At 34.4% G+C, this 21,947-nt stretch overlaps 1 protein-coding gene across 2 annotated transcripts; it reads right to left on the minus strand.

The window, feature by feature from the left end:
* Nucleotides 1–325: 325 nt before the first annotated feature.
* Nucleotides 326–13,790, minus strand: LOC117780734 (laccase abr2). Of its 2 annotated transcripts, none has more exons than XM_034617375.1 (6): nucleotides 13,695–13,790; nucleotides 7,430–7,775; nucleotides 4,919–5,097; nucleotides 3,137–4,274; nucleotides 1,639–2,705; nucleotides 326–1,093 (listed from the first exon to the last, which is right to left on the minus strand). In XM_034617375.1, the coding sequence occupies exons 2-6, from the start codon at nucleotides 7,632–7,634 to the stop codon at nucleotides 680–682; spliced, it is 3,003 nt and encodes a 1,000-aa protein (XP_034473266.1). In that variant the 5' UTR covers nucleotides 7,635–7,775; nucleotides 13,695–13,790; the 3' UTR covers nucleotides 326–679. The 2 variants fall into 2 exon arrangements, with proteins under 2 accessions (XP_034473266.1, XP_034473265.1); XM_034617374.1 differs by having other exon boundaries at nucleotides 13,454–13,777.
* Nucleotides 13,791–21,947: the final 8,157 nt, after the last annotated feature.

Raw genomic sequence — 21,947 nt, forward strand, 5'->3', positions numbered from 1 at the left:
TTGAACTTTGTGGAAAAAGTGGAAACTTTACTTGGATTTATAATGGAAATTGGAATTACTTTTCTAAGACTGATTGTTTTGAATCATCAACGCTTAAGAAGTTCAATATTATTACTAGCGTAGCACTCAAAGAAATCTTTTCAAATCGTATAATATAGTCTGGTCCAATACTTTCATACTTAAAGTTGGTAGTATTTAGGAGACCTTTCTATTATCTATTAAAATTTCCTGTTTAATTTGGCATTTTTCGAGAAATATTTTTCAATTATCTTTAACACCAGTTTTTCCCCAGTCTTCTTTTTCTTAGAAACTTCAAAAAAGTATATTAAAATTAAATAATTTCATAATTTATTTACAACAATGCTGAGCATGCGTGTTCACTGCTTAAAAGCTACTGAAATGTTTTAGACAATCACAGATGTTTATGTTAAATTGAAACTAGTTTAACAAGGAGTCACATGTAAGGATGATAAGGATCGGGTTAATACTTGTAGAAAATACACTTAGGCTTAACTCAATTAATGAATATTGTGCGAAGTAAGGTCTTCAGATATAAAAAGAAATTAGAGAAAGGGCACTCACTTAAGATAATTAGAAGTAAAAGTATCTGAAGTTTGAAGACTTAAAGTGACTGGAATTTGAACTAGTGTCATGATAGCATTCGAATTAAGACTGGAGCTTATCGCATGCAAAACAGCAATAAATAAATTATAATAAGGCACATTAAAGGTAAACTCGATCCAAGGGTTCTGGATGATGCTCCTGTTGTGGGTGTTGGTGAAGTCGGCAAGCTTCCCGGATTTGTGGCTGTTGTAGATGTTTCAGCGTCGGCTCGAGAATCGGGCACATAATCACCACACGTGGGAAAGTTACGAGGCACCGGTACCATTTGATCATTGTCACCCACTTTAAGCACAAGGGCCATGCCGATTTCCGCATGGAATTCGATGTGACAGTGGAAAAGCCAATATCCAGGATTGTAGGCCTCAAAGCGAATGATTGTATAGCCACCATCTGGTACAGTGACTGTGTCCTTGACAGGAGGATTAACCAAGTTGCGCTTGAGGAGATTGAACTGATCCAATTGCTTTACCTATTGAATATAACAAGGGAAAATTAGAAATAGGGGAGTTGCGATCTCTTTATAATTTTTCATTTCTGTACCTCTTTGAATAACAAAGCGACTAAGTTAAAGATTAAATTTTGATAAATTTGAATATCAAATCTGTATACCATTAATCATTTCTCTATTCTTATGTTAATATAGCAAATAGTTATTTTTTTTTGTAGGCAGTCTATTTACTAATTCTTCTGAAGTAAGTTAATAATATTACACCTAGTATTAGAGTCAAAATAGAGGCATATTGAGATTTAAAGTATAGAACCTATCCAAAATGTAAAATAAGTTTAATTTACGAATGGTTATTGTTTTGTGACCTTTATGTCTGAAAAATTAACAAATTTAATGACTCTAGCTCTTAGTGCGATAATTTATAAGTAACTGTAATACTTATAGCACTAAAAAACAAATAACTACATAATAATAATAATAATATTGGGGGATAAATCAACATGACTTTTCATAGTGACCAAGGTTTGTAGTTTATAAGAATTACTATAATGTCTTTTCACACTTACCATTTCAATGGTGACATTCTCGCCGAGACGCTCAAGACCCACGACCCGGAAAGCATTGCCGTGCAGATGGAACGGATGATTGGCATAGAAAGTGAATCCTTCGTCCACAATGATCAGCTCGACGACGGCGTTGTGTGGTACCTGAAGTACATGATAACACTTGCAGAACTCATCCCGGCAATTGATGCCCTGTTCTGCCAGCGTCGTCTCATTGCAGAAGAGTTCATCGCTGAACTGATTACGTTGGGGCAACAGAGCCATGGGGGGAAACTTCAAAGAAATGTGATTCAATTGTGGCGTATACAGTCGATTTGTCTGGGTAACATTTGAATCCATGCTGTAGAAATCACTGTGATGGAATTCAGGATTGTCCTTGCGATAGAAATCGTAGTACACAAAGAACTTATAGTCCGCCTCGGGCTTAAGAGTATCATCATCAATGCCGGATACCTTGTCGTAAATGGGCAATGCTCTCATTTCAGCCACAGTTTTGGTATCCGAATAGCCAGGTCCACGATTCATCACATTCAATTCAATCCCTGTTGCATTATGATCATAGCCAAGTTGGGCACTGGGCTCCACATCTGCAGCTCCTTCATAGCGCAGTATGGCCACCTGGAAGGCGGATGTAAAGCGCTCACTGCAATCCATCAATCCCTTGAGTCGCAGCCAATAATTGTTTACTTCCTGATTGGCATTTAGCACAAAGTCAAAACGTTCTCCGGAATACGTCACAATGGATCCCACTTCCATTGCCTCGATATCATAACCATCCGAGTTAATCGCCGTCAAAGTATGATTATCAACTGATACGACAATCGGACAGTTGAGATACTCTGCATTCACAATGCGAAAACGATACCTGAAGCCCCTTCTCACATGATACACCTGATGTGGTATCTGTTCCAATGGAATCGTGTGCAGATTTGCTCGACGCTTTCGTGAGTGTACAACTGAGTCGGACATTGACCCGGCGGTATTTGTGGTCTGCATCTCGGACAGTCTTGCATCACTTGACTGTATCTTTATCACACCTGGCGGCGGCATTGGCGTTGTTGCATTAGCAGCTAATCATCATAAAAGTGGGTTAAAGATATTGTTAATGGTTTTGTTATTATTTGAATTTTAATGAAATGCATCAATTGGAAAATCTCAGAAAATTCTTGTCTTGTTGAAAATATCTCAGTTTTTTTTTTTTGCAATATTCATTAATTGTTGCCGTATAAATTAATAACAAATCACATTAATAGAAAAAGCAGACAGCACAAACTGTCCACAAACTTAGAAAAAAAGTTTATGGAGAATTAAATAAAATACCTTGGAGGATGCCACCGAAAGTGAAACCAACCGAAAATCTCCCAAAACTCCATACATTTTTGAGAGATTTTCGGTTGCTTTTGATTTCTGTGGCAAGTATTTATAAGGCATTTCTTGGCCCCCTTTGCCGACGACCCTGAACTTTTGAATATGATAAATATGTATTAAAGAAAAAACTTACCTTGAGCTTGTTCCTCGTGATGCGTCGATGATTCTTTGCTTCTGGCAGAATGTTGGGTCTTTTTCAGTGCTGATGGTGTGGGTGGAGTGGGTTGTGTGGCTGGTGTTGGTGGTGTGGCTGGTGTTGCCATACGATTCTGTCTCTTCATGTCCGCCCAAATGCGGTTGTAATACCGACCACGCCCATTGATAAGTATATTGTGTGGCTTGTTGTCACCGCTCGAATGATGATGAAAGGCAAAAATGTTGGCACCCGGCTCGTGGATCCAATCCTGAACAACCAAAACATGCTCGCTAAGATCGAAATCGTAAAGTCCGCCATGAGGATCGGAGCTCTTCGGTCGTCGTATGATCATGGAGCCAAAGACGCCATCACCACGCTGCATGCCCGTGTGAGAGTGCCAGAAATGTGTGCCGGAGTTATCCGCCGGGAAACTATACCGGAAGGTGGCATGTGGGGGAATTGGACACTGAGTAATGTGCGGAACACCGTCCATATAGGGCGTCTTCTTCTGGTGCAGACCATGCCAGTGAATTGTGGTGCTCTCGCCCAACAGATTGTTCTTGACATCAACCACAATCTGGTCACCCTCGCATACCTCAATTGCCGGACCCGGCATCATGCGATTCACAACGGTAATGCTGCGCTGCAGGCCATCCCCAAGGATGCAGTGCGGCCTCGCGCAGTCCGTGAGATTGAGGGGACAGTCAAAGCAGGCCTTCGAGAAGGTCTGATACCATTCGACCACAAAGGTGTAGTGGCAAGTCATGGGAGGCGCATCCACTTGACAATCCCGCACACATGGATGCTTTCGATACCATTCCGCTGTCCAGATATCCTTGGTAACATCCAAATCGTCCAACTGCTCGACTCTCGCCGATGCCAAAGGTCGACAAACTGGACAACAGCGATTTCTATCTATGCGCCAGGATGGACACTGAGGATCAATGGGGCGACAGTTGCGCTTGTAGCTGTCAATTGTAATCTCTCCATTGTCCAAGCGATTGCACTCCAGGAGCGTGCAGTCCGCATCATTGTGCCACGATTCTCCCACCGCATACAGGGTGTTGTTGTGCTGACAATGTGTGCGAACACACTCACCACAGCAGCTTCCGGGTGTTTTGCGCCGTTCGGTACCCTGTAATTAATTCCATCATAAATTCAATAAATAAAAACCAAAAAAAAAAACCTTTTGAAATTAAAATTATTCACGAAAAGGTTAAAAAGAATAGAAAATCTATTCGATGTTTTAAAGAGCTCACAACTTAACATTAATAATATAAATTGGGAGTCTGCTTTTTTTCCCAAACAGACAAACTCATAAATAAACAGTTCTTTATTGACTGTTAATTAGAAAAATATATTCTATAGTGGGTCAAAGTTTCCCCATTTTAACTGCTGCATACATTGCCACTAAATTATAATACTGCTGTACTTTTCAGATACTAAGTATAAATATTAATATTCATAAGATATTCCACGCTTAGAAGCAAATTGCCTAGTTTTTTTCATGAAAATACTTTCTAGCTTTTGTTCATAGTATATAATGCAAATTTTTATTTAATTCATAGTTAATTAGCAATATAATATTTCACATATTCTTCAAAATACTCGTAATTATTTAACTTACATCAAATTTAATTATTGCTTTTGTCTCACATTTTTTTTCCATTAATAGCTTTTAATTTCCATAACTTTAAGTATGAATTTCATACTCAAACCGTATTAAATATTTTCATAAAGTAAATTTAATGCATATTTGGAAGTTTATAGAATACGCACCACATCGCAGTAGAATTCACTGCAGTCAATCGGTGTGACGACAATGTGAGCCTGTGAATTATTTCCGACCCCTGCGGCGCAACTGTAAACCAGGCAATTGTCCTGTGCATCAAACCAAACGGCTCCTTGTTCCTTGCGGTAGGTGTTATTTCGTTCCTGGTACTGACAATATGTGCTACCTGCTGTGAATAAATAAATTAGGTAATGTAAAAGGCATTTCATTTAAGCTTATAATTGATAAATATTTTTCTCAAACATTTTTTAATTTTTTTCTTTTACAAATTATGCGACAATTCTTTATTTTTTTCAGTGTACAGTATAGATAAGTTGATAATATGGTTGTGCACGTGTTTTTATGAATTGTTTGTTTAATTAACAAATGATCATGCTAATTGTTTATTAAAGCGGAGTGTACATAAAGACAAAAAGTCGAAATAGTAACAAGGCAGCAACAAACTTTTAGTTGCTGCCGCTTTTGAGTTGGATAAAAGTCACGCGCTTAAATCTCTTAAAACTCACTAAGTTAGAACCGTTAATCATACATATATAATCATATACAATCTATGGCTGGTAATACTATATGTTATTGTACAATACACGTGCTAATTGTTTGTTGAGGTGCTTGAACCAAGTCAATTACACAGCTCAACTGTGTGAAGACACATTTCACTGCTATAAAATACTCTGTAATTGTTCAAATTTTAAAAGCAGGTGATCTGAATTGAATAATGAATTTGAGCTTATAAGTTAAATGTATTCAAGCTCTTAATTATATCTGAAAATCACACGAAAACTATAACATATAAAGCCAAAGCCAAGAATAATAATACCCTATATCAACAGACTAATCCTATTCAGCTGTTGTTGACTCTTAAAAACACTATACTTCCATATGTAAAGACTTTGTCTCTTATCTAACATTAACCAGTAATATGACTTAAGGGTGCAATAAACGTCTTTCAAAGTTGCTTGTTTTTTTTTTCACTGTCAATTTATCATTTTAGCAAAAAATTGGTAACTGACTCATTAAAATTTTGCTTAAAATAAAACAAATATAATTACGATACACAATATACACATATGCTAATGAGCATGAAATCTTTAATTAACTTTGTATCTTAAAGTTTTCTACTTGGAATTCATAACTATAGTATAGAACTTATGCAGGGTATTTTAATGTCGATATTTATTATCCAGCGATGCTATTAAATATGTATTTGTAAATTAAAGAAACATTAAATTTACGATCGCATATGATATCAGGATTTAGTGATTCACAGCCAGATAAGCACGTACCTACTGCACTGCAAAGTACTATAAAATTATTTGGGGTATTGTGAGGCAAACGAAATGTGTTGAATGTTTGGATTTTTATTACCTTTACCAATTGAAATTATCACAAAGTTTTTTAATACGTATATGTATTTGTTTAATATACAATAGCTAGATTGTTGAAAAGTACAGTAAAATACAGGGTATCTTATGTCAAGCTTGCCAAAGTAAAATTTTAAATATAAACTATTAATAGTTTATGCATATTCTAATAATGTTTTTAATTTTTTCACTTAATCTGCCAGCAATAGAATCTTTAATTCGACTGCAGACTCTGCACTCACGGCACTCTGATCCTCTGTATTTTAAAACAACTGCTCAGCACCATTCTTAGCCTGGCCAATAAGCCAATGTACATACGTATTCGAAGACATATATGTATTGTCTGTAAGACCATAAGAAAATTTACTTTCCAATGGCACCAGCTTTTTAAATATTGTCGAGACAGCCGCAGTTGATTGGCATATAAATGAAGTATTCACATAATGCCGATTTTAGCAATAAAACTATGCTGTTAGCCGGGTTTATTTGTCAGTTGGTCTGTCGGCGATTCGATGAGAAATTCCGTTTTTTATTATTGATTACCGATGTTCACACATTTGTTGGTTATTATTATTCGTTATGGTCATTATTATGATTGCCTGTTGATTTAGTACGTACTATTTTGTATATTCAGTACGTAAGTACTTACGCAAATTTACCGCGTAGGTATTTTAAGCAGTCGAAGCCAATCATTATTGTATTTACATTGTTTTTTTTTTATTTTTTATTTCAATTTGCATTTATGCTAAGTCAGCCCACAATCCATATTGGCCAAGGTCAGCAGTTGAAACTGTTAATTGCTATTTGATTTTTTCACACGCCCAACAATTATGAATTATAATTAAGATGATGATGATTTGCCAACACTCGTGCTGGCTAGCATTTTATCTGATGACCCTTTTAACAATTTGCATGCCAATGGTGTCAATAATTTAGCATTCTAACCATCAGAAGGTGTAACATAGAAGCTAACAGAAGCTGTGCACTAAAATCAAATCACCTTGACAGTTTCCATTCAAACACTTTTAAAGTAATTGAGCACAGATGGAAAGATATTGCTTTGTAACCTAGAGGAGTCATTCTTCTTGTTTAATTCTTTAATAAATAATGTACTGTTCTACTTCGACCAAAACTCACCTGGGGAATCTCCTTCAGTTTGTATGCTATTGGCCTCTGTTATGGGGAAATCTAACAGCAGCAGCGTGCAAGCTAACAGCAAAGGCGCTGTTAATCTGCAAGGTCTTCCAAATTTATTATTGGTATTCATATTTTTTCTAGAACTCTGATTGCTCTTCATAAATTTTTGTTGTCTTTCTGTTGTCGTTATTGTGGCGCTGCTCATTTCATAATTGTGGTTTATGTTTATTTCCCCCGTGGTTTTTGCTTTTGTTTTCACGTTTTCGTTTAAAAAATTGTTGTGGAACTTTGAACTTTAATTTTGGTTAGTTTTTCTTTATGTCGTTACAATTGACTGCAAATAAGACTGAAAAGTAAGAAATTAGTATGAATCAAAAACAAATTAAATTTTAATTATTTGATGTACACGTATTATTAATGGGTTTTTTTTGTTTGTTGTTGCTTAATTTGATTGTAGTAATTTATTTAATACAATTTGTAATGTTGGTGCAATTTATGGGACCCAAAACTATAACAGTAGATAAAATCGATTTTAAAGCAATTTTGTATTCACAAGTAAATTGTGAGAAATTATATAAATCAATAACAAATTAAATTATAATTATATAATTATATTATATAATTTTTTTATTATTTATAGATTTTATGTGTAGTTTGATTTTTGCTGCAAGTTATAGGATTCAAAACAACAATAATTACATGTCACGTCTATAAATCAGTTTCTTATGAAATTTTTTATTTAAAAATAATAATTTTTTATTTGAATCGAATTGTATTGTAGCTTACGAGTATTTGTAAACATTTAATTGGTTGACGTGAATACAAAATATGAAAGGATATTAAAGTCTATTCTCCTTCTACTAAACATAGCATATAATCTGTTATATGTTTGTCTGCCTTTAAATTGGCCTAACAATATTTTATTTAATGCCATTTGTTGTTTTGCGACTTGGCCAAAGTGTGCAGGAATCTAGCCTTTTATCCTGCCATATATTGTTGACGGACATGGGTGTCCGCAAACGCAGACGAAACCAACACAGATTGTATTTTTATTTAAGTATGATTTACGGTTGCCTGTTAATGCCCATATGACCCCGCTTGTCCCGAGGCTCAATGATAGGCAATGTAGGCTCTATCAGCACATTGCCAGCAAGCCAGCTTGGCCCACACGCAACACACGTACAAATTTAATTAATTAGCACTCTGTTCCTCAAAACACACACAAATACAAGCACACACACAGCCTCACATGCGAGGCAACAGTCACGTACATCAACGGACGCTGTGAAACTTGAGTCGAAGCAAGAATCAGGAGCAGAAGCAGGAGCAGGAGCCGCAGTCGAAGTCGGAGACGGGATCTGAAATGGGCAACTGGTGGAAGGACCATTGCCCAAACAGATGAAGGCCTATTCATACAAAGCATATCAGGAAAACTGCGCATAAATTATGAAAAGCAAAACAGAGCAGGAAAATAGAAGAGCAAACATAAAAATTGGATCAAGAATTTTTCATATAAGAACCTTCATGCTTTCTTCGTCATCTCGGGCAACTGCCACTTAGTGTGTTGCCATCTTTATGCTTCTTATTTTGGAAACACTTAAAGACACTTAAAGTTTTATGTTTTAGCCAAGACTTCACTGAGCCTAAAGTACTTCCTTTAATTATAAATTTAGAGGCAGTTCATTTAAAACAACAACAACAACAAAAAAAAACAAATATTTGTCGATTTTTCAAATTTATTAATAGTCTGTTTAGGGTATATTACTTTAAAAGGTAATTCAATTTGTAGGCTTTGCTTGAATTACCCAGATCTAAGTTAATGTAACAAGTAATTTGTATAATCAATATCAATTAATATTGGCAACAAGATATCTAACGAGCAGATAACAAGTAAAGAGAACTCGAATAAGGAGCTACTCTGTATATTTATAGATGCATAAAATATGATATATAAAATATCTTAACTAGAAATGTTTCAAATAATTGTACAAAAACGTCTTATCTAATGATCTGAAGATAATAATCAATGAATAAAGTGTTATAAATGAAGTCTTTAACATTGTATGGAAAATCTAAGAGCCTAATACTGATAATTATGAAAGTACATTTATTTTTCAGTCATTCAAAAAACTACAGGGTGTAAACACAGTCTCTATTCAATTGGGGATTTTTAATTAACTTTGTGAACTTTATGTGATTTTTTAGTTGCCTTCAACCATGACTAAATGTCTAATTAAGAGCCTATAATTGTTTATCGAGCTGAAAGGCAATCACTTTGATTATCATGTAGATTCATGTAATGACTGCGGCATTCCTCGATACACTGCTTTAACGTTGATTGGACGATTAATGACTTCATGGTATTGTCTACAGTTGAAAATTTAGCGAATTAATAAAAACTACACTATTTTCAAGACATATGACCAATATTGGCAATTCCCGAATGTAATTCACACCTTTTAAGTGATATTGTGCTAAATTACATTTTGGAAATCACCTTTACGTGATATTCAATATAAAACTGCTCGGGCGTTTCCAAAATATGAATATTATTTGGATGATGTTTCAGTTGACTGCACACGCGAAATTTCCATTGACGTTGTTCTGACGTTGCTAAATATGATTATTAAGGTGAAAAATTCGGACTAATAGAATTATATATCGTAGTATATATTTATTTTCTAATAAGTATAAGTATTCTCGGTCTAAGGTTTAAGGACCCAAACCACGTTCACTTTTAAAACAATTGCAAGTAAATGTTATTATATTTTTCACTTGATATGTGTTGTTGTGAGACATTTCCGTTCTGGGCTTAAGCCGATTCTGTAATTGCATCACAATTTAAGACATTATTTATAATTGATATGCTTGAGGGACTGCCCTAACAAAAAAAATATTGGGAATATTGCAATCACAAAGATTTACATTAAATGTCGACCAATATGCTGTAATTGTGTATTAATTGTGTACAACAGACAGAGGAAAATATTTTATTGGTTTGTTAGATAGCTAAAAAGTTGTTTATTTTATTAAATAAGTGTTTATATCATCTTGTTTGTCGCATTTCTTTCTTTTCGACTTTCAATTTTTAAAGTAAGAAATCAAAATAAAAAGAAATCATTAAAACATATCCTCCCTTCTGTTTTGTTGCTATAGAAATCGAGATAACTCAATATGAGTTTTGAATATTAATTTTAGCTACGTTAAATAAGACTACTTCTTTTAATACCCTATATGGGTTGTATGCATGTCAAGGGAATTTTACATTTATGACCAATTATTTCATCTACTTGGTTTATTTAAGTCTGCCTATTAATTCACAAAAGCTATGCAAATGTCAGGTCACACAATTAATCGGACAAACTTGCGTAACAGAAATTTGTCAGCGTATTTCAGTACAATGATTTTTTTATCGTTTATAAATACGTATACATATGTATGTAAGTATTTAACTATATCGTTTTTGTATGTTCAGTTCGAGTTTAAATATGATTTATTGTTGACATTTTATCTTTCCATTTTTTTTTGAGTATTTAATTTGTACAATAAGGCAAATCAATTATTCAGATCCGTCATTTGGCCACATTTTTTAAATTGGCCTGGTCCGATGCAAGTTTTGTTGAGTTAGGTTGGTAAATAAAACCGTAAGCGGAAGAGCCGCAAAGAGTGGAAGATTTTAAGCTGCTTAACGATGTGAAAATGTTGTGTATTTATATGTATATACGTACTACGTGTCTATTTGTGGTGTGCCTTTTAATTTTAGCAGCGACTGGGCTATTCCGGTATAGATCTGATTGATTTTTTATATAATGGTCAGCAACGCATCCTGGAAGTTAGTGAATATGTATTTAAATTTAAGTCAACTATAAAATTATTCAACAAAAATAATCTAGTTACAGAGTGTCAGGTAGTCGAAATTCGAATAGTTCTTTTTAGACCCCGTACTTTAAAAAAGTACAGGGGTCTATTGGGTTTGTTTTACCCAATATGTGCGTAACAGGCAGACGGAGGCGTGGCAGACCCCATAAAGTATATATATTCTTGATCAGCATCAATAGCCGAGTCGATATAGCAATGTCCGTCTGTCCGTCTGTCTGTCTGTCTGTATGAACACCTAGATCTCGGAGACTATAAGAGATAGAGACACCAAACTTGGTATGTAGGTTCAAAATTTGGCCACGCCCCCTTTATCGCCCACAAATCGAAAAAAATAATTTCATATCCAAATTATAAGAACAATATAAAAGCTAGTGACACCAAATTTGGTATGTAGATTCCTCTATCTTGCAGGCAGGTCAAGTTTGTTTCTTTTTTGAATCGGACCACTATATCATATAGCTGTCATAGGACCGATCGAGTGAAAATCAAGTCTTAGTATGAACAACTTTTTTGTTTTTTGAGATATCGTAACCAAACTGATAGAAAATACATAAAACTTGGTTTTATATATCCTGTTTAAAGTTGGTTCAAATCGGACCACTATATCATATAGCTGTCATAGGACCGATCGGGCGAAAATCAAGTCTTAGTATTAAAAACTTTTTAGTTTTATGAGATATCGTAACCAAACTTATAGAGTATTCATTTAAGTTAGTCTTATACATCCTTACCGAAGTTGGTTCAAGTCGGTCCACTATATCATAAAGCTGTCATAGGACCGATCGGGTGAAAATTAAGTCTTAGTGCGAAAAAATTTTTTGTTTTATGAGATATTGTAACCAAACTGATAGAATATAAAGAAAGCTTGGTTTTATATAACCTGTCCAAAGTTGGATCAAATCGGAGCACTATATCATGTAGCTGTCATAGGGCCGATCGGGCGAAAATCAAGTCTTAGTATGAAAAACTTTTTTGTTTTATGAGACATTGTTACTAATATGATAGAATATGCATTTAAGTTAACAAAATATTTTTTAATTTTTTCCATAATTAGTTTTTGCCTTAGTAAGTACGGGGTCTCCGACAGTCGAGTATGCTCGACGTTGACAACATTTCAAGTTGGGCTTTAATGTCTTGGGAATTCCACGGCCAACATCTTTATGTTTTCTGGACCACGCTCTGGGAAACCCCCTACTCCAAGTCCGGTTGCAGTTATGTACTTTCATATAGGGCTGTGAGCTATATGACTTTGTAATCGAGATTACACATTGTGATTGACGTAAATGCCAGAGAACAGAAACAAAGATAATTAATGTTTGGACCTTGGCCACAAAGTATTCACTAATTGTAAGCTAAGCTACGTGCCGAAGTACAGGCAAGACACTGTTAACATGTAAACAAAAAACAAGTCAAACAAACAAATAATACAATAAAAGACCAAAAAATCGAAATATCCAGCAGGTTTATGCGTGCCTGAATTTGTTTATGTTATTAAAATTATACGTTGATTTTTTAATGCTATGACGAAAATTATTCTTTATATATAGTACGTCATAAATGTATGATACAATCGGCTTAGGCAAATATTCCATTAACAGGTTTCATCAGAAATACAGCTTGGAGTTACCCCAAAAATTAAGCTTGGATTGTTGACAAACGGCTTTCAATTGGATTATAAAAATATTATAGAATTATAATTAGATTGACCAGTACGATTATATAATTGTTGGCATTTCAAAATATAATATTTGATTATTTAATTGGAAATATTTGCATAAGATAAAAAAAAAATGCGGAAACAATAGCATTCCTATTTTAATTCTATAAATAATTGATAAAAGCGTTAAAGTTTTCACTAACAGGATTCATTGAAGGATTTCCAGTATAGTTTTTTTTTTTTAAACAAAAAAAACTTTAAAGTCAAAATAATGTAATTAAATTATAGTTTGTATAATTTTGTTTATTGGTTTCTAATGCAACATTTTTGGTAGAAAACAACTCTTACGATCTAAATCAGATCACCTGATGAGAAATTATTTCATTTGAAAATGAAATTATGAAATTATGAAATCTGACCGTAATGGTTTTAGGGTAAGCTATATACTTTAATATAGAGTATCTCATAGTCGTGTTGCAGTTCCTTACATGGATATAAAATGTTTACGAGCTACAGATAAAAATATGCTTTGCTCTAAACTTTTTCTTATCACGACAAAGGGAAATGATTTTGGGGCTCTCACAAGATCTGATAAATCCAACCGATAAAGGCTTTATTGCATTAGATTACAACTAAGTCAAAGGCACAAGCACATGTATTATGTATGGAAATGTAACTGTTACAGTTTTAGAAGCACAGATTGTATGCAGGTATAAGGAGCCGACGTACTTCAATGCCAAATTTCGAGGAACCGCCGTGAATGCGCGCGAGCCGCCGTTAAAATCGCAACTAACTCAAACTGTATGCAACAAAGGCGTTTTTGAAGATTCGAAACGAGCTAAAACTAAATTTATTTTAGCCTTTTTCAATGCTCAAGCAGTCGCGGCTGATAACAGTTCAAGTTACGACGACGAGTCGATCGCTTCGCTTTTGGCAAAAACGATCGTGGCAAGAGAGAGGAAGAGACAGAGAGAGATTGTTGAGCAACAGAGAGCGCGGGAGCGTGAGCTTTGTTTAACCTGTCTGCCGTTTTAATTACATGCACTTGTTTTGCCTCTGCGACTCTGTTGACATTGGCCTGTGAGCAATGTTAACACTTAACAGAGCTGTGTTTATCTTCTCTGATTGGCGGCATGTTAAACGCGCTGTGAGAAAACTGTCGCTTCCGTCACGGGCACACACAAACACACATACATACATGCAAGCACATGCAAACACAAATGATTAGAATCGCCTATGCTGTCAACAAAGCGTGTGCTTTATTGTCAGTTTGCATTTATTAAAACTTGTAACATTTTTAATAAGAATAACCATCTGCGTGTTGTATATAGTGTTGTTCATTTTGATTGGTTTTCGTTTACATTTCTGTTTCACATATGCAAAGCTTCGTTATTTACATACATATTTGCTCATATCATTCAACAAGGTGATTCATTAATTCACTTATTGCCATCTGCTGCTACAGAAATTGATACGAGTTACAATATTCGAATGCTTGGAATTACGATACTAAATTTGAAACTGCTGATGTGCCAATATCCTTTTATGTAATAATCACGATTAGTCCGAAGTCGGGTATGATTGACTATAGGAATTACAAATATATTCAAAATTTAAAGTATAACATAATAAAGATTCAATTTAATATTTAAATACTATACAACTTTTGATAATTTAAATTGCTTAAAATTTGAAATAAAAGTAAAATAAACTTCAAATTAATATCTAAATTATATAGAACTTTAAGTTTTAGCATTAAAAGAAAATTGAGATGTCTTAATGTAGCCAAAATAAAAATATTTCATTTATACATCATTTGTTGCAAGGTTTGGAAAAACATCCAGAAAAATCCAATCGATTATTATAATGTCAATAAAAATGGAAAGGAGTCTTAGTATTGGTACTAAAAATTGCATTTTCACACATTACACACAGGACATAAATCAACAATTATAAACTCACCATAATAATGCTCAGTGTATTCACCATAAAGAGAGACGAGATAAAGCTTTGCTCTCTTGCTCTCACCGGCTCTCCGTCTGCAGAAGGAACTTTAAGTTGCAGCATCCCGTTGTTCGGCTGGAGTAGAGCGACGACAACAGCGACATCGCCAGCGGCAGCAACAGAGGTATCCTAGTCCATGGCTTGTCCTTTTCGCAGGCTGCGTACTGCGTTCAGTTCGTATTTAGACGTGCGTGCGGCAGCAACAGAACTCAGCTCTTAACTCGGCTAACAAAAGGACGTTCATGGTAGACTCGCTTCAGTTACTGACGATGGCCAAGTTGAAAAGTGTTAATAAGCCAGCGAGTATCTACGAGTGCGGCCGGCCGTAAAGTGCGTGGAATTTGTGCGGAGGTGCCAAAAAGTTGGCCGCGTCTCCCAAATTGGACAACTTAAACGACAGCTTTCCGGGAGAGTATATGTGTGTGTTTGAGTGAGAGTGTGTGCCAAAGTGTGACCAACAAATTATTCACGAAATACTTACGAGCGCTTCAAGGGAAAAGGATTTCATATAGTACTGCCAGTCCAAAGTTTGCTTAAAGGATTAAAGCATCTCACATTGGTCGAGGTAACGAACCTTTGTTTAGCTCATTTTGTAGCTTTTTTTTGGCGTTGCCCTTTGTTTTCGACGAACTTTAATGCGGCCAACTCTGTTCCCTACACTTTTTCTAGCTATTGTTAATGTTGTTTTGCTGTGTTTCTGTTATTTATATGTATGCTGCCTAGGGAGCTATAAAATAACGCAGCTCAACTGTATGTAGTCCTTTGTGTCGGCATCAATTTATATAGGGTTCCAATGCCCTTAACAACTAAACTTAAGATATGTTAGTTTGAAAAAGGTTTTTATGGTTATTAATGGTTTATTCATCAGCCCTTCACTCAAGTACTAGTTAGGCTGTAGTGAAAGTGAAAACTTGTCACTTATATTTTATTATTATTATAAGTCTTCATTATTATTGTAATTATTATATATAATTATAAGTCTTGAAAAATATTAAAGTGAAATCTGAAAAAACATTTAGCAACATTTGTTGATAAACTATCATTTTAGTTTGTTTTAAATCAATTTCTTTTTATATAAAAATAAGTTGTTTTAAAAGATTTTATATACATATAACAAATAAAAAAAAAAACAGAAAAAAGAACAATGCCACGCCAAACAAATTTGAATGCTAGTTTTGATAAAAATTATTTTAATAAATTATTTTGCATTGCATTTCATATAAGAAAATTTGATGATAAAATAAGCAATCGTTTAAAATCTTAAAATAATAAACCATTGAGTTAAATATAAGGATTAGAATTTATACTTTACATATATTATTACTAAATAATGTCTTAAAAATAAATGAATATGATGTCTTTATTTTTCCGTGGAGATAACAGTATTATTGTTCATCGTAATAAGTTAAACCCATCTATTAAAATAATAATAATTTGCTGTCTCATTTATTATCATTTCTATTTTAAAATATATAAAAAAATTTCAAAGCATAAAATTATTATTCTTCTTGTACAATTCAAGTTAAAGTTGATTGAGGTAGCAAAGTTTCTTAAAGCTTCAACAGCGCATTTGAGTTTTCCATTGTATTTTATTGTTGTAGATGTTTTTATTAGTTTGCAGTTGTTTATGGAAACAAAAAAGTTGTAAGTTTGCTTTTAATGCGCTTAGATATTTTTGTTGAAGCTGTGTTGTTGTAGTACTGGCCAAAAAAGGTTAAATTTATGGGACTTTAGATTGGCCGGGGAGTTGCCTAAAACCATTCATTCCTCCGGCCCGACCAATAGGGAATAGACAAAAGTTTTTGCCACTGTTAACTTTTGTCACTTTTTATGTGAAACTGAGACATAAACACAACATAGTCGAAAGTGCCAAAAAGAACTTCAAAATGGAAGACTCGAGTGTGAAATGACTTTTCATGCATTTATCAAAGTTTTTATGGGTAATGACACGTGTGCCGTGAAGAAACCAGTCCAAAATCTGTTTTGCACCGTAATACTGTAATTGAGTTACGACGGAATGGGCCAGGATGTTACGGACATTGCTTAAGAAGCCGAGACACTTGACGGCCACGTTGCACTTTCTGCAGTCAAAGCCACAATGGTCTGCAGATGAGATGGAGATGGAGACGGAGACGGTGAAGGAGACGGTGACTGAGAATGCGACTGATTGAAATGACGCGACGACCAATGTAATTAAGGTACAGTCTGCTGCCTCAGTTTTGCCCATTTAACAGTCGACAACGAGACGAACGTGGCCATAAAACATGTCCTCAACTTGGGCGCCAGTAGTTTGACAACAACAAAAATGCAAGCAAATACAATTGTGCACGTCTGACACAACGATGCGGGGTTATGACCGCTCCGAGACGGAGCCTCGCGTATGACCAAGAGTTGGGGTCTAATGGGTTTACTTGTTCTAGAACTAAAAGTTGAACTGGGCTATAATTTACAGTATAGTTGGCAGTCATTGTGGCGTGTAATTTCGTATGAAATTTGCTGTCGCTTCGAATCGGTAATCAAACTGCGTTTGTTGTCTGCAGAAGAATGAGGCGTATGCGCAATATGAATATTTAATTGCATATTCTTTATATAACTGGCAAAAAAACTACTTAAATTATATTTTTGCCATTATCTGCAAACTGCATTCACTTGGCAATTTTCAATAAAGACACACAACAAGCTGAAAATCGACATGAACTGATCACAGCATATGGACGTTTCCAGCCTGAGTATGACAAATACAGTGTCTATAATACATAAGTCAACGGAAAGCCATATTGAAACAAACCCTGCAGGAAAAATTTAGCTAGTGTCAAAAACGAATAGTTCTACATCTAGTATAAAGGCAACTAGTACAAGGAAAAGTAGTTCAGTAAATAGTAATAAGGCAACTGAAATTAAATTTTGATAAAAACAGTCAGTGAAATAGTAGATTTCAGTGAGCCTATGAATTTATACCCTCTCAGAGCCTGTATTTAATTTCTGACTGATCGTTCAGAACACAGCGATTTTAGCCAATTTTTTTTTCAGGGTTAATAATGCAAAATACGATAACTGAGAATGTAAATGGTATACTTTATGTGTTTTGTCAGGCCTCATTTGATGTGTTACACATTTCGTGACAAAATTATTGTACTCTTGGCAAGGGTACAAAAATGTTTCCTAATAGGCGAAGCCCTGAAAGTACGAAAACTTCAAGAAAACTCAAGTATCTCAACAAAAAGGCAACGCCAGCGGCAACAGGCTTGACTAGTCCTCGTGTTCCTCCTCGTGGGAGTGTTGCAAGTGCTGCCACGGATGAGGCGAGTTTCGTTGCTTCATCTTTAGCTTCAGGCATCGTCATCGACAGGCTCAGCCGCTCTCATGCCTCTGACCTACGGATTCGTGTAGCCTATTTTCCAGCGCCAAACGGAGGAATCAGCACCTGCATTTGCCAGGAAGCCTTACGCTCTTGCTTTTTGCTGTGGATGCTTCAGATGCCTCAGCTTCCTTTGGTGCCTCTGGTGCCTCTGGTGCCTCTGGTGGTGCTGCTGCAATTTATCCAACATTGCGTTGCGAAGCCGTTGACAGTATTAACTGTAAGAAAAATAATTTGTAAATTTAATTAAACATGCCGCGTGCAGGCTGCTCATGCAGAGCCATTGACGTCAGTTAACGTTTCACATTCTTTTGCTTATATCAAACAGCATGTGACCAATATGCATTACATTGTATACCCTTTCAGAGAATGCTCTGATGGTGTCATAAGTTGTGTTATTTGCGGTAAAAATCTACAGAATAAATGGGACTATTTTAGAGACGATAACTGTTGAGATTGTACGGTTGTTATACAAAATTTGGTCCAGAAAATAGCAATAATAAAGTTCATAGTTATTTATGTATAGTATATACTAACTTCGGTATGTACAAATTAAGTCGGTTGAAATTATCAACATTTTGATGATTTAATTTCGATGATGATAGCACGATTTCATCGGAATGTTCATATCAACTTTTCGTCGGTGTTGCATAAAGAGGCAATTAAGCACATTTTTACAGACATTTAGTGGTACTTAATTAAAGCATATCTTGGTTGTTATGTATGTTATCAGTTTTAGACAAGAATCGGATAAGAAGAAAGACAGTCATCGAATTGTAGCCATTTTGAAAATCAACTTCGGAATTCAACTACACGTAAAAGTACGACAAAAAATATGAGGACTTTTTAGAAAAACTCGACAAAAGATATGTCATTCAGTTTTGTTGAAATTAGTTAAGTTTATAATGAAAATAATTGCTAAAAACAATTTCTCTAATACATAAATCCGCTTTAATTATTTCAAATGTTACTGAAAAGTAAGAGTTATACCATAAAAACTAGATTTGCAGTGCCGTTTTTAGAGCAGTTAATCCCTTAGTTTATTATGGGAATAAATGCTTTTGCAATTTAATTAATATTGCGAGCCTTGTTGCTTCTAAAATGAGTTTAAGCCCTAAAGTTACAACACAAAATGCACAGTTGTAAACAAATTTACGAAAAAAATTATAAAATTTACGTTTGGTTTGGATTTCCGCAAGGTAAACAAACGTAAACACCCCTACAAAACTAAGCAAACAATTTCGAGGGTTATATGTATCGTAAAAGCCATGAAATGTTTGAGTGGTTTTGCTAACTTTAAAGCAAACATATTTGCTTTTAATTAAAATCGCAATACGAGACGACATGCCGACATCAAACATTGCAAATTTATTTCAATTGCAGTTCGTAAAATAATCGTAAATTTTAAATGATTCGTGGAATATGTGTGTCGATGATAGGAGCTGGAAAACAATACTTATCTACAATTGCTATTCATTAAACACGAAAAACATAAATAAGAAAAAACGCCCTCCACTTTGACAAAACTTACTTCACTATTGAAATGTGAGTCAGACAGTCCTTAAAAATACCCTGTTAGCAGAAGAAATAAATTGCAGTTAAGAAGCTACAATTTATAAATTTAAATAGTTTTTTTTATATATTTATTAAATGTTGGCATGTATAATGGCTTACTGTAGGAACAAACAGATTTCAGTAATGGCTGTTTTAATTTTTAAAGCAATACAAGCTTCTAAAAGTAGATAACGGGTATTCCTATAGTCGGGGACTGGACTATAGCCTTTCCGACTAGCTTTTCATATACTTGTTCTATTATATGTCATAAGTGCTCGTTGGCATGTCGTTGCAGAGGCAAATGAAAAGAAAACAGTTTCTCAGATACGGCCTGCCAATGCCAAATAACACATACGTACACTTCTTCGCTCTTCTTCCAACTCTTTGTCCTCGTCGTAGCTCAAATAACTTTACTCATGACAAACGTACACATTTTTTTCACTTTTGCTTGTGTATTCAAAATGTAGGAGGGGAAGGAGAGCAATTTCTGATTTATGTTGCATCTCGAGGAGAAGCTGCTGAAAAGTAAGCACCAAAATAAGTAAAATAAGTATGTGCATACACAGATACTACATCAATACATACATATATATTTATGTGCGAGTGCAGGAGTTAAATGTTTTCATGGCCGTACTTGTAGTTCAAGTGATTTTCAAAAGATTTGCGCAGTTCTTAGACTTCAGAATATGTGGATAAATTCCACATAACTGCCGATAGATTGAGATGGAAAACTTTAAGGAAATTCCATATTGATATTGTCGTGAGCCCATCCATTCTAAGCAATTCCTCTATGGCCCATAAATCTTTACGATAGGAGCACAAATGCGAAAGCAAATCTGTGTCTGTGATTTTATAGAACTGTCAAATGGCAAATCGATGTAATATATATTTTTTTAAGTACGCTCGCTGACTTTTCATTCAAAGGCTTTAAAGACTTATAAGTTTCTTATAGAAAATATAAATACATTTTAATAAACATACGGTATAATAATATATAATGTCTGCAATCCATATTTATATATTTACAATTATAGTTAAATAAAAATATTGTGTATTATATATAGAGAAAATTAAAAAAAAAATCGTATAAACCATTATTATAACATTTATTTAAGTAGAATAAAATTGATAAGATAATTGAATGACTCAATCTGATATATTTAAGGATGCAACTTATGGGAATGCATTAAATAGAATTTATATTCAGAATGCTTATAATTTAATATAGTTAAGCCATTTCATCGGTTCGCCTTTCACTTAAAAAGTTAAGTATTTAAATAATTTTTATTTAAGCATTTATTTCTAGAGCTTTATTTAACGAAATCCTATGCGTTTCATGATTAAAGGTCCTAAGCTTCACAGCATACTCCACGTCATAGAAAAAACATATCTGAATATGAATGTCTATGCTTCAGAGAAATAATATAATAAATCTAATAAAATCTAATTCAATTTCTTGTGCTCTTCATTTTATGCCCAGCAGATGGAATGCCAACATGACCACGCCCCAACACAATACACTCGAAGCTATACATTTAGATGCAAAAGCTGCCAAGTAGTAATCAAATTTTGTTCATTCCTGCATACAAATCAACAGTAAAATATATAAACCTTTTTCATAAAATCCATATGAATACCCAAGTATGAATATAATACCTTTGGCAATTCTCAGCATGAGACTAGTTTTTCTTCCTTTTTTGTATACATAATTAGATTTTTGATTTTCTTTTTTTGTTGGATTTTATTATGGCTGGATTTTGCTCGTCCAATATATTTGCGGTATGAGGGGGAATTAGTTGAGACAACCGAATTATGGATTTTATCATAGATAAATGTTTTAATCTCAAAGCTTTAAGCTTTTTGTTTCACACAAACTGGTTTTCTGTTGTTGTCCCTATTGTGCAGCGTCATCACGTTTCGAACTCCTGAAAGCTCTTGGTCCTTAACTTCACATTGATTCGAATTCAATATTTTACGATTGCCACGTGATATTTTGTACTGTCAATAACTTTGATTTGTAGTTAAAGATTTTAGTATTCAATTCATCTCTATAAATCAAATTCGTA

This window comes from Drosophila innubila (assembly GCF_004354385.1).
Source record: "Drosophila innubila isolate TH190305 chromosome 2L unlocalized genomic scaffold, UK_Dinn_1.0 4_B_2L, whole genome shotgun sequence".
NCBI lineage: Eukaryota > Metazoa > Arthropoda > Insecta > Diptera > Drosophilidae > Drosophila > Drosophila innubila.